Source organism: Mauremys reevesii, linkage group 1, assembly GCF_016161935.1.
Source record: "Mauremys reevesii isolate NIE-2019 linkage group 1, ASM1616193v1, whole genome shotgun sequence".
NCBI classification, from domain to species: domain Eukaryota; kingdom Metazoa; phylum Chordata; order Testudines; family Geoemydidae; genus Mauremys; species Mauremys reevesii.
Genome location: NC_052623.1, coordinates 121084787 through 121098954, shown reverse-complemented (window position 1 = coordinate 121098954; position 14168 = coordinate 121084787). Strand labels below are relative to the sequence as shown.

Below are 14168 nucleotides of genomic sequence, written 5' to 3'. Positions count from 1 at the left end.
TGGCGAGGACTTTGCCAGGTAAAGGACCCAGAGCTGTCACAACTGCGATAAGCCTCAGAAGCTGAACCTGTAAGATTTTGTAGCATTGAAGTTTTATGAGATAGTAAGCTAAGTTTACGTCTTTGTATTCTTAGCATTGGGCAAATCTCTCTTGCTTCATTTTCATTTAATTAATAAAGCCTACATAAGTTTATTATAGGATCAGACTGAGCACTGACTGGGTGGGTAAAGGAGGGAGATCTAAGGAGGAACTGACCCTTGGTATGAGTCTGGTCCTTTTGGAACAGAGGAAGTTGGATTTTCTGGGACGTTATGGTAAAAGGTCCTAATATCACAGGCTCCACTTACTCGGAGTCAAGAGAGAGTGGAGATCCCAAGGGGACTGTTTAAATTCTATATTGAGGCTGGCAAAAGCTTAGGGGGTTAATAAGCAGTGTGGTTAGCTGCCATGTCTAAGAAGCTTGACCCACAGCTGGCCCTGGATTAACTTCATTCTTACTGAACAGTCTGCCCTTAAGTGCAGCCCACCATCTTGAGATACAATATCAGCGGGCTTTTTTGTTTGGATTAATTTCATCTTTTCTGTGTAACTTTCATTGCAGAGACCATTTACAAACTGGAAACCAACTCTCCTCTTTGCTTCTGTCTCAGTCAAATTTCTCCATATTCTTCAATTATTAGTCACAACATGTTTTTGTTCAGAAATCATGGGTGCTGAAATGCTACTGAGACTAGCTATATCCCAAACTTATTGACTCCCACAGATAATTCTTCTGCTTCTCAGCACTTCAACAAAGCTCCTTCTTTCTCTTGTCTGTACATATGCATGTGTGTAGTGGAGGATGGGGGAATTATTAACTTGAATCCTCATGCCCTTTCTTTCTCTTAGTGCAGGGAGTTCAGGACCTCCAAGCAGGGATTTCATTTGTACAGTAAAATTACAGCTCATTAAATTGGCTTGGCACTGATAAATCCATTGGCGATGCTGTATATTAAGCTAACACCATTGAAATGAAATATACAGAAGGAGAAAAACAATTCTGGTTTAAGGAAAGAGAATGTGTTAATAATTTGCCATGTGGTAGGTTTTTTGTGTTCTGTTCTTTAAATACATGCACTCATGCTCCCCCACTCATTATAATACTTCCATTGAGACCCTACTATTCTGAATGTTATAACTGAAGTTTTTAATAACTAAAACTCAAACTAAGTACCTTGCTAAAATAACTCATTTTAGCAAGGTACTTAGGCATATGCCTAACTTTAAGCACACGAGTAGCCTCATTGACTTCAATGGGCTATTCAAGTACTTGAAGTTAGGCAGTGCGCTAAGTACTTTGCTGAATTGGGGCTATAATTAGTTGGCCAAATTAGGAGGTCTAATAGCTGAGATAGTAACTCCTGCCTGAAGAAGAATACAGTACATAGCATGCACTTTGCTTAACAAACAGGAAAATCCAAACGAGTGAAGAATCAGGCCCAGTAACTTTGGAATGGTCCCTAAAACTGAATTATGTTGTACATGACTCAGCTTAGAAGAACATAACATCAATCAAACCAAGTAAGCTCTTAACAGTTTTCTAATTTACAATTAATTCAGTAGTTAATTTAACACTGATTCCAGAACACAGCTTTACAAAACGCATGTTCCTGTAGCCAAAGGGTGAGCGTGGTTCAAATCCTCCATTACATGACAAGAGGAACAAGAGGTGAACAATAACTTTTATTTCTGGCAAAGGAAAAATGTCAAAGGAAAGAGCAGATAATTAATTTTAACATGGACAACACATCCTTCCACATTTACTGGGCCTGGTTTAGCACTGTGTTACTCCTCTTTCATGCTAGGGTGACTCCATTAAATTGCAATGATGTTATACCAGAATAAAACTGGCATAAAGCTCAGACTGCCTCCTCTCAACAGCAACTCCAACCTCATCTTGCTGTGAAAAAAATCTCTTCCTACTTTGCTGACAAGGATTAACAAATCCAAGCAGGCACTTGAATCCAGAATTGTACAGACCCTACCAGAAAAGCAACACATACAATCTGCAAAAAGAGGTACTAGAATCCAGGGGTGGCAGAACTGGGCTCTGTGTGTGTGGGGGAAACTAATGTCCCCCTCAATGGGAATATTGGGGGGTAGATCTATGTTTCCATTCCTCACCAGTTTTGCCCCCACAACGTCTGGCAGAGGTGAGAGCAGATAAGTACCTGGCTATGTTCTCCATGTGTGGGTGTGGGGCAGGAGGGGGGGAAATGCAAGCAGAACCCGGAGGAAGCATTGCAGCCATCACTGGCTTATGGCACACACGAGATCAAAGTGGCTGCTGTAGAACAGGTAGGACTCCTGGACCAGCTTGGTTCCATCTTCCAGCCACTTCCAGTCCCTGCGGAGACACCTGGCCTTGGGAAGGGGCAGGAGCTTGTGTGCCAGCTGTTTGGGTGGGGCAAGTGATAGGACAAGGAGACTGGCCTCTGGGTAGGAGACATCAGTGCTCAGGGCTGTAGGAACAGCAGTAGGAACTTCCCATCCTGGAGCCAATCCCTCCCTACACAGTCTATAGCTCTCCTTGCTCCCTCTGCTATCCCTCTGTCCCTCCTGCTAGACTCATTGAAAGAAGTGTAGCCTAGCAGCTAGGGTGCTTAACTAGGACTCAGAAGACCTGGGTTCTATTCTTGGCACTATATCTAGCCTGTTGGGTGACCTTGGGAGAGTCATTTCACTTCTCTGTGCTATTAGTGTTACTGACATCCTTGGTAATGTACTTGGAGAACCAGCACTATTGAAAAGCTAGGCATTCTCATTATTAAGCCAGTACCCCCACCTGTGACCTGGACCCATGCCTCTTTCTGGTGGTCAAAGCCATTGAGGAATGTGTTGGTCCAGTGCTATCAGAAACAGACATTCTAACCCCCGCCACCAGCAGGAATCATGCAGCAATCTGTCTCTTGTCCTCCAAATAGAACAAAAATCAACACTCTTCTTTTTGCTTCATATTTCCATATTATTGATAAGATAGGGTTTTGAAATGGTTTCAATAAATTCATTCAGTACCATCCAGTCTTGGATCTCCCATTTCTAGTCAAGGTGATAAAGATGATGATAGGAGACCAACTTCAACAACATCTGACCTCCACTGATATCCCAGATTCCTTCAAGCCAGATTACTGTACCAAAATAGTGGTGGAGTAGCAAAAGTGCAATAACCTCTCATCACAATGGACAGAGGTGAAACAATTATGTCGATGCTGCTCATTCTACCACTGGTTTTTACCACAAGGTACTGCTGCCCTGCCTGTGTGTTCTGACAGGAACAGAATCATGCTACTTTGGCTAATCTATTTCCTTTCTCACAGAAAGCAGCTGCTCCTCCTTGCTGTCAGTTCTGGTCTGTGGAGTGTCAATGTACAACTATTGAGGGACATAGTGAGACAACATGGGCTGCAATGCCAGTTATGTATCAATGACATACTGCTCTTTATGCCTTTCATATCTTGCATAGACAGTGTGGCCTCCCAAACATCTCAAAATATGGTGGACATTGGCGCCTGCATGGTGGAAACTGGAGACTGTTGAACAGTTGGCTCAAACAACCCAGAAAGGCTGGAAAGGGGAAATGCTTTGAGGAACGGGGCAGCTACACCAGCTGCCCCCTCAATTAAGCACATTTGCTCTCGCAGGAAGTTCTTCTTCTTTTGCAACCCACCTCGGCAGCTACAATCATCCAACATATCAAAAATAATTCAGCCCATGTGCAAATTGGAGGGAACTGGAGAAAAAAATAATTACAGCAGCAGGCCCAAAGCTTTAGAACACACTCTCAAAGGAGATCAGAAGGAATCTACCTTTGCCATTTTCAGATGACAATGTAAAGCATTTCCCCAAAGAACCAAAGCAGAATAAGCCCTGGCAGCACACTTCAAAGTAGAACTCAGTGATTAGACAGAATAGGATGAAGAATTACATGTCCTTTCTGAACTGATCTCAACATTTTCTACAACACATGAAGATACTATGATGTATGGTATTTAGAAATGCCACCCTCCAGCTAGACAGAGTAATGAAAAAGAATTCTTATTTCAAGTGATGGCCTACTTAATAAAACTGGCAAATAAGACAATAATTGTCTTATATGAAATTTCCCATTCTTTTAAATGAAAAAGCAGACTTTATTTTCCCGGGTGTCATGAGTAGAAATATTTCCCAGGGATTATTAAATCATAGTGTACAACAGTCTCTTCTATTTTAAGGGGGTTGGCCTCTCTCACTTGAAATGCTTCTTTTTGCTTCATATTTCCATATTATTGATAAGCTAGGGTTTTGAAATGGTTTCAATAAATTCATTCCTAATCATTGGGCTTCCTGGAGTTCCTAATGAACAGTCACTAGATTTAAGTATTGCATCCATAGCTATTTCATGCCTAGTTTTTATGAAATTTTCAAAGTCTTGTTAAAAAAATTAATCAAAGAACTGGAAAATGATCATAGTTTACTTTTCCTAGCAAACTTTCAATGAACTCTGATTCTGCAGTAGACAGACCGGTTTGCATGTAATGATAAGAACATGTTTGTGATGCAGCGGTTATGTATGTAGTACAGCCTGTTTGCATGAGAGCAGTTTTCACGTAAAGCCTTTTTTATACAGAGAGAGGCAATGAGGATTCTAAGCTTCTCCATTCTGTGTTCTTGGAGTCTTGACTAATGGCTGAGGTCGCCTTGCAGAGAGCATTGATTTGAGAGATATTGCTGCATAAATAAAAGCACAGCATGACACTTATGACTGAGAAAACCAGGCCCATGCAAAGTGCTGATTGGCTCCCCTTGCAATGGGATACAACTTGTTACAAATACACCTCTCCAGTTTGGGCCAGTCGCCCACAGGCTGAGCATCCTCCCTGCCGTCTGAAGTCTGATGTGAAATGCTCAGGTCCTGGCAGAACAACCACCGTCTGTCCCCAGCTAGAAGGAACCGGTGGCTGAAAATGAAACAGCGTCCTTCCCCCTTCCCTTTGATCTTCACTCTCTACTGCTTCTGTGCTCTACAGTTCACCTCAGGTAAGACCCGATCTATCCCCATAACTGCCTCCTACGTACCTGATCTATGTGGATAAAGCATAGTCGCTAAAACAGGACTAATACAGAAAGCTTAACTAATTCCTCTCTCCCTCCCTCACACTCCTGGCTCTGCTTTGCAGTTCGGAGAAGCTAGACTCGCTTCAGACTTGGAGAACAGTTGTTCCAAACTAATTTGAACCTGATCTCTAACATTAAGCTCTTCCAAGGAGCAGAACGTGCAGGGCTGAAGGCTGCAAATAGTTTAAATCAAAGGACATGGCTATTGGCGTCCTTCCTCCCAAACCATCAGCAGCAAAAGACCGGAGGGCTGTTGCAGTTTTTAAGACTGGACAGTGCTCATTTGAAGGGGGCAGGGCAGGAGGGGCTGGGTGACATGCCCCTTACTTGATGAACGTGGAGACTCTTAGCAGGTGCACAATAGGTGCTTATAAAAGTGACCGGGACAAGAGACTTGAACAGGAGAAATGGACATTTTCAATAAGCCCCGAGGGATTGGTGGGCGAAGAGGGAATGAATATAGCTCTGGGACCAGAGCCTCAGCTGGAGTGCGGCCGAGTTCGGCGGAGCTACACCCATCGACACCAGCTGTCAGTGCTAAGGGTGGACAAGAGGCTAAAGCGAGCAGGGACAGTTTGGGAAGAGAAGGCTGGGGACTGCCGGCGCCTCTGTCCAGGGTGCTGAAGGGGGGGATCTGCTCTCGGCTGCGCGCCCGGGGCATGCACGGGACCCCGCTGATGTGCCCGGTGGTGGGCACAGAGAACGGGGGGGTTCGGCATCACAGCACGTCCTGGGAGCAGTTCGGAGCGTGTGTGTACACACTCCTGGGGGGCTGCCCATCCCGACAGCTAGATCTGCCCCTGTAGTGCACGCCGGGAGGGGGGGGGGAAGGGTTGGGTTATTTTTTGCTCTAGGGTTTCACATTGGAAGGATACTTTTTTTTTGCTCTTTGTTGAAAAATATTCTTTAAAAGAACAAAGCCAAGCACCCCCGCTAAGCCCTCTCTCTGCCTTAGTGTTTTAACCCGACTCGGGTTCTGGACCCGTTATAGCTTCCTCCTGGTCTTGGAGAATCCGCTCCCTGAATTTGTACTGGGGTAGCTTTCAAATGAAGGGCACAGTCACTCTTTTCGTGGAAATTATATTTGTGGCTGCTTTATCTCAATAGGGTTTCCTCAGCCTGTCTCCCGTTCTATGGATGCTCCAGACGTTCCTAAAAGCGAGGTACGAAACGTTTTCATAACATGGCAATCATAAACTGAACGCATGTTCATAACAGTGCAGGGGACACTGAAACACGGCTGAATTACCATTAGGGAATGAGAAACCGAATACACGTGATCATTTTCCGGTTAGCCAGTGGCTAAGGATGCATTATTAACGACCCTTTGCTCCCCATTCTAACAACACACACATAAATATGCAGAGTGGAAGGCTAATAGGGGGTTAATTCAGGAGTGGGTCTAGGGGCTTGCTGCCTTTTGTAGGTCATTGACTATGCTGCAATTCTGAGAGAGAAACAAGTTTGGTATCACCTATATGGCTTTTACAAAGAGAACAAGCAAGCAAATAGGACACTAAACAAATATATTACTGACTAATTTACTAACAATTTCCGTAACTAATTGAAAATATAAGACAATGCAATGATCAAATCTAGGTTACAGTTGAGGTTGAATTGATAAATCAATGAATTAACAAAAACATGAAATGGGGAAATGTCTACTCCATCACCTGCCGGTTAGCGTATGTCTATAAAGCAACCTTTTGCTGCCCATTTTAACAAAATATACACATTCAGAATATCCGAGCTGGGAAAGGCCTTGATAGAATATTACTGAAGCTACATTTTCTCATGCTAAAATACGGGTTTAAGTGTATAACTGATCTTAATGTCTAATCTTTATTTTTAAGCTGGCACTGTGTTTCAGTCAGTGGACAGAACTGTCTAATCAACCCCAGGTAAATTCACTTTATAATTTATTGAGCTGACTCTACTCTTCCAGGTACATTGGCTATCCCATAACAATTAAAATTAGTATCTGAAATGATAAATGTAAATACCTCTTCCATCTCCTCCAAGGTGTTGAATACTCAGCTGTAATGATGTAAATGGTTCTGCTAGCTTATGTCCTATTCTCCCATATTATCATTTAGTGAAACTGGATTGTAAGTATTTGTTTTTAATGTGGCATATGATTATGCTGACATAATTAATATATTAACAATTTTTTCCTGATATAAAAATTACACAATATTTTCTATCTGGTAGCTGCAGAAAGATTTACTCTGGAATAATGCCATTGGCTTCAGTAGAATTACTCCTGATTTAAACTGTTGTGAGATGAAAATCAGGCTTCTTACCTCAAAAGTCACGTACAAAACATACCATAAATGAATGTATGTTTAAAAAATTATTTTTCTTTTAGATCTCCAGTAAAGTAATGGATCTTTGTAACGCTATTTTTAATAGCATGCAGATAGAGGAGGTAAGGGCTAATGATTTTCTTTCCTTGAAGAAAAGTTTCCCAACCTTTTGTCCAACCAAACAGAGTTTGACTATCATCATTATCTTTACTAGGAAAACAACAAGGACATATATAAAAGAGTAAGTATTTTTCCATCTTAGTAATATATGCGTATAACTTCAACTCTTAGATTTGATAAGACTATATACTAAAATTGCTCTTTTTATGCAGTTTTTATTTCACTACTCCAGAGTTCAAGAACCAACATATCCACTTAAAACTGGGGTCAGTATTAACATAATCAACACTTTTGCATATCATAAATATGTGAACAAGATGCTTACTAAGTCTATGATTCAGCAATAAGCATATCCCTAACTTTCAGCATGTGAGTAGACTCATTGATTTCAACGGGGGTGTCTCACATGCTTAAGTACCTTGCTCAATCATCTACAGAAGTTCAGGCCTATGAGATACTGAGGCCCTCAACTCATGTTGATTACAGCCAATGTCAGGATCAGCCCCCAAAGCTATTTTTTCCTAGTGCACCTTTTTGGTTAATGTTAGCTATTCAAGAGATTTACCCACAAAAACTAGAGAGCTCCTCGAACCCTGTTTATATCTGAATGGCTTTAGTCAGAAAAGGATAAAATGCACCATGATTATGGAGTTTCAGACAATGTTTACTCAGATCATGTACAATGACTTTAAAATAATTACAGGAAGTATTTTTAAAAAGGTTCTTCTTTATCTTTTCTATACTTTGTCAGTTTCTTTACCTTCTAATTCTGAGCAGTTTTAAAAAAATTGAATAAAAAAGCATTACAATATTTACATTGTATTCTAATTTACAGCCCCCCCAAAACAAAAGCAAAACAAAATAAAAACCAAACAAACACCTTTTAGAACTTGACTGTGTAGTAAATATATTTAATACAATGTTAGCTAAACCACAAACCCACAAAATGCTGATTAGGCGTTACCCAAAGTCAGCTAGAAATTATGGGTGGAATCCTGATCCCATTTAAGTCAATGGTAGTTTTGCAGTTGACTTCAGCAGATCCAAGATTTCACCCTATCTGATCATTCTTCAGGCCTGAAAGATGACCCATATTGCATCTTTCCAAGCGATGTAACTGACCTTTGCCACATAGCAGTTTGTGGCCAGGTTTCCAGAATGTGGTCTATTTGGGGCCTTATCCGAAGCTATAAGAATGTCTCAGAGCCAGGATTAGGTCCAGCTGTGAGGTGTGCAGAAGGAGGGATTCATGTGAACTCTAAACATTTGTCTAGCTTCACAGATCTATTAGGACATGAATCTCTCTGTCTCTGGCCCACCTGAACTTTCCCCAACACCCTGGAAACCATGGGCTAAATTCAGCCTTAGCATAAAATGTTATTTCCTATTGAATAGATCAGGGGTTGGCAACCTTTCAGAAGTGCTGTGCCGAGTCTTCATTTATTCACTCTAATTCAAGGTTTCGCATGCCAGTAATACATTTTAACGTTTTTAGAAAGTCTCTTTCTATAAGTCTATAATATATAACTAAACTATTATTGTATGTAAAGTAAATAAGGTTTTTTAAATTTTTAAGAAGCTTCATTTAAAACTAAATTAAAATGCAGTGCCCCCCAGACCAGGGGCCAGGACCTGGGCAGTGTGAGTGCCACTGAAAATCAGCTCACGTGCTGCCTTCAGAAACCCGTGCCATAGGTTGCCTACCTCTGGAATAGATCCTCCTCTTACATGTTCCTATGAATTTGTGTGGTATCATGTGGATTAGAGTTTGATTAAGTCATTAAGATTGAATTTTAACACAAGGGATGACATCTTTGCCCCACTGAAGTCAATGGCAAAATGCCCAGTATTTCACCCAAAATGTGTAGTGTTTCTTAAAGTCACCCGAAAGAACTGGGTAGTTCTCCCTCCAATCTTTGTGTAAGATTTACAGTTGGAGTTTTCAAAGGAGCCCAAGGGAGCACCCAAATCACATTGAATTTAGGTCACTATCTCAACTAGACTTCTTTGGAAAATTCAACCTATGATTATTACAAAGCTCTGTTAAGACGCTCATGTTTTGGAATGATTCTGCACTAAAATAAATTAAGTTGTATTATAAATAAGTCTGATTTTTGAAGCTCCAGGCTATCAAAAACTTTTAGTCAGTGACTATGTTTGAATGTTGTGTGTCTAATTGATCTTAATACAAAACTAGTGTTCACAATATCTCTTTGTTGTAGTCTTCCCCTGTGCATCCTTTAATGCGCCTTGCTTCAAAGCTCTCTGAAAGAAGAATGAAAAGGTTCCTTGATCCAGTATGCACTTGTTTCTTCCATAGTATTTTATGGCACTAAAAGTTAATTTCAATTATTTTATAAATCATTGTCTCAATGTTTGAGCTGTGAATATCTAACAAAAGAAAATCCTCTTGCTTTATATCCTGTCCCAAGCTCTGGTCTTTCCTTCTCTATTTTTCCCTTTTTTAAATTTAAATTCCTTCCCTTCCCTTTTCAACCTCATCTCCCCTTTTCTTCCTCTTGCTATCTGTTCCTCATTTTCTGGCCCCTCTCCTCCTTTATTTTTACATCCTTGCTCTTGTCTTCCATTTTACTTACTCATCTTTAAAACTTATCCCTGATCATTAAATCCAATCACTGGTGCTGCTGTCACTGATCTCTGCTGATGCTACTAAATGTTTTTTTTTCCATTTAAGGTCCAGTCAAAGTCAGTGGGGCTCTACAGGGGGTTGTCCTTGCAGATCAGATTGAAGAATCAGAGCCTTCACTGACACAGGGCTTGATCTTGCTGCCGCTGAAATCAATGGCAAAACTTGCATTGACTTCAGTGGTGCAAGGTTGGTCCCAGAATGAACTACCTTCTGAAAAATAAGTACAGCATGAGCTGAGTTTAGTAGCAACAACCAAGACTGGATTTAAAAAAAAAAAATCAGTGGAAATCTTAAAGATGGGGAACCAACCACATTTCAACAAGGCAAGAAAAATCGATATTACTTTGAAACCTGGTGAATGCTGTTCCTTATGTTCCCTTCAGTTCAGGCATTGCATTGTTCTCAAGAGCATGACTGCCTAATTTGAATTACAGTGACAAGAATGTATTTACCTTGAAATCGGTTAAAGTAATACTTAAAATAAAGGCAGCAAATTTTGATTTGCTTCTAGATTTCCTGTAACTATCTAATTTGTGTTTAAAATTCTCACTTCCAAAAAAAAATGGATTGGAGCAATGTATTTAACCTGTACTGGAGGATTATGAAAATCTCATGAACAGCTGGATATGTTAAAACTGATATGCACTATCACCTTGCAGGAATCACAGATTGCTGCTGCAGAGTTTACAAAGAAGGTACGTTAATTTAATTTAGATTAAAAAAAAAAATCAGAGACCACAGTTGTTCTGAATTAGTTCACATGCTGCTTCTGAGAGATAATCAATCACTTCTAAATCAGCCTTCAAACTATTTTCTAAAGCCCATGCAACATCATATTTAATTATGGTATTTTAATATATGTACATCAGACAGAATGGATGTTCCTTGACAATTCCCTCCCGGTATTAATGTTTAATCAGTAGTTCAGGTGAATGGACACTGGGGACTAGCAGTATCTAGTTATTTGCATACTGCTGAAAAGGCTCCTGAATTATTGATGACAACAGCTCTGACAGTGACACAGAGACTTGTCAATATAACCATACTATAGTTTAAAAATACACGTATTTTTAATGGTTTGTGTTTTATTTTACAGGATAGTGCTGGTACCATGGGACGACCTTTTTTTCTTTTCAGGGTATCAGATTTGTCTTTTCCTTTTTACAATTTCGAATCATATACAATTTCATATATCCATAGAAAACAATATCAAATGGTTTACATCTAAAAATTGTTGCCTGGTATTCTAGATGCTGCAGCCTAAAGTCATTGCTTGAAAAGCTTAGGGAGTCAATGTGGTGTGGTGGTTAGAATAAAAGGTCTATAAGACTCTGAAATCCTGGGCAGTAATGGATTAAAACTTTCTGTTGCACAGGGGTGACCATTAAAATGTTATCCCTTGAGCTGTTCCACCTAGAGATAGAGTTGGGGCCAAATGTTTATTTCCTATTAGACTGACTAGTGCACTGGCACTAAATTCAGCAGACAAACATAACCATTAGCAGTGCACTGACCAAATGGTCCAATTAACACATTCAGTGCACAACAGAGTAAAAAAAAATGGAAATTATGAAAATCTGTGGTTATTTTTTTTTCTTATTGTGACTGTTGGATCTTTGCCCAAAGTAAGTATCTTGCTGATCCAGTTCTAACCCAGATTCAGCTAGTGACACACTATGTTGACCCGGGCAAAATGTTTTTCACATGCCTCTATCAACACAGCAAGAAAAATCAGTTAAAAAGAGGCCCTGACTATAACCTGGGCCCTGATTTAGCAGGATACTTAAAAATGTGCCTAGCTTCTAAACAGGTCAGTATTCCAAGTGATGTCAGTGATATGAGTCACATGATCAGAGTTAGGCATATGCTTATATATCTTGTTGATTGGGGCCAAGATGCTGCATAAAAATTAATCAGATTCTTCAGCTGTTGGTCCAGAGGCTGATTGAAGATGTTACAGACCATGGGAATTCACCCACCCCATAGATAAGCCCTATTTCCACTCAAGACTCATCACCCACGTGTGGTAAATTTGGAACAAGATTTTATGATTTTCCTAAATGCACTATGGGAGTCATCTTTTGCTGCATTTACTTGTCTGACCTCAATATGATTATTTAATTACATTTTCAGCCTAGAAATGGAAGAACTATTGAAGATGGTGGTGAGTAGCCTCTGAAAGGTGATTTTAAAAGGCTTCATTCTATTTACTCAACAAATAATAATCTTTGACAGAGAAAGTGTTATTTAGAAATAATTTGTTACACGCTTAAGCCCCTTCACTGCTAGCTGCTCTGCACAGGGACAGGTGTCTATTTGCACAGAACCACTTGAAGGATCAGGGGGTCTTATGTGTGCACTGTAGACAAGCTAATGAAGTTGAATTTTTTTTATAAAGTGAGCTCATTATAACTTTAATGCTCTGTCAAAGAAGTAGTAATACAAGCATAAAACATTTCTACTATTTTCCTGTTCCAAATTTGGAAATACTGTTAATTTACACAACACCCAAAAGCATGCAAGGTGCTCCACAGAGATAAATATAAAGACAAGATCTCGGTCCTGAAATGCTTATAATCCAAAGCCACCTGATACTACATCAGAATCCACTAACATGGATCCTTGCACGCATATGGAGTCCCATTGACATTAGGATTGAGACCTAATTTTAGATGAACAACAACAAACAATAGGGATGTGTGTTTGAAGAAAGACAATGGGTTATAATAATAGCACATGCTCGCTCAGCTTCAGTGTGTTCACATCTTGTTTGTTCTATTAAAGTCAGATTAGGTTTTAATGGTAAATTAAATAGATATTTGTTTATAAAGAAAACCACGTGCTCTTTCCCCCTCCCCCATCCCTTCAAAAGAAAAGGTCACTATTTCCTGTTTGTGAATTATCTGCTTCCACTGCAACTGGTAATGCTGGTGATAAGAAAGGATGACTAGAATGACAGCACACAAAAAAAAATCTACAAAAATATACTTTTGATATTAAACCATTTAAGGAAGAAACAAGCCACAAATACACTAGCTGATCAATGGAGAGATGTGGAATGACCATGCCTAGAACAGTGACACTAACTGTGGTTAGTGTAAGAACATGTTTAAACACTTTGGGTGAAATTCACCCAATGCCAGGGCCAACAGAAGGTATATGGCAACAAATAAACCCCACTCAAGTGTTATTGTATGGACTAAAGTGTGCCTTGCTGCTGTGCCTCCTTTAAGGGTGTCAGTTTTCACCTACTGTGCAGTGTGTCTTCTAAAGGGTCAGCTTAATGGGCTGCAAAACAAATACTATGTTCCCCAGCCTTCAAGAAGGCGGCCTCCTAGATGGCGGTAGACCTTGGTGATGAAGGAAAAAAGTGTGTAGGGAGGAAGGATTCTTAGTGTGGGTGAAAAACCTAGACTCTGGATAGTTATTCAGACTTTTTGAGGTTCATCCACTACTACTTGGCAAGGGCTAAACTTTTGTGCCATTATATTTCTAGCTTTGGGATGGAACTGACATACAGAACTGATTTTTTTCAGCACATCATTTAAGAGCTCAACACAAAGTATAGTCCTAACATGTGCTAATTTCTTTCAGAATTCCATGGAATATGAAGCTCATGGGTTGACTTAACATCTTGAAGACTTGATTTATACAAAGAAAAAAAATCCTGTTGGACTGTGTGTCTATTGTTTTAAGTGACTCATTTGACTAGAGACTACTATTCCATAATAAATTTGCAGTCATTAGTTACTTTGTACTTCTTTACATTTTTTTCATTGTCAAGTTTTATACACACACTTCTGGTCACTGAGCAGTTATCAGCCTTTTTTATGTTACACTTCTTTGTCTGGCTCCAAAATAGAGTTCTTTATTGACAGGAAACCAAATCAAATATATTAAGATAATATGATGAAGAACCATTCTCAAAATGTTTTCTCTATCAGCTTTTTATGTAGGA

At 39.9% G+C, this 14168-nt stretch overlaps 1 protein-coding gene across 1 annotated transcript; it reads left to right on the top strand.

The window, feature by feature from the left end:
* Positions 1-4950: 4950 nt before the first annotated feature.
* NMS (neuromedin S) lies at positions 4951-12382 on the top strand. The gene is made up of 10 exons (XM_039513672.1): positions 4951-5056; positions 6242-6297; positions 6988-7035; positions 7503-7562; positions 7655-7681; positions 7773-7826; positions 9783-9857; positions 10870-10905; positions 11307-11348; positions 12344-12382. Exons 1-10 carry the CDS (start codon positions 4984-4986, stop codon positions 12380-12382), a joined length of 510 nt encoding a protein of 169 aa, XP_039369606.1. The 5' UTR covers positions 4951-4983.
* Positions 12383-14168: the final 1786 nt, after the last annotated feature.

What these genes read in the sequence shown, in the direction of transcription:
- NMS (XM_039513672.1), top strand. Translation starts at nt 4,984, where the DNA reads ATGAAACAGCGTCCTTCCCCCTTCCCTTTGATCTTCACTCTCTACTGC. An exon ending in AACTGTCTAATCAACCCCAG is followed by an intron (nt 7,036 to 7,502) that starts GTAAATTCACTT and finishes TTTTTCTTTTAG; the next exon opens with ATCTCCAGTAAAGTAATGGA. An exon ending in ACAAGGACATATATAAAAGA is followed by an intron (nt 7,682 to 7,772) that starts GTAAGTATTTTT and finishes CTTTTTATGCAG; the next exon opens with TTTTTATTTCACTACTCCAG.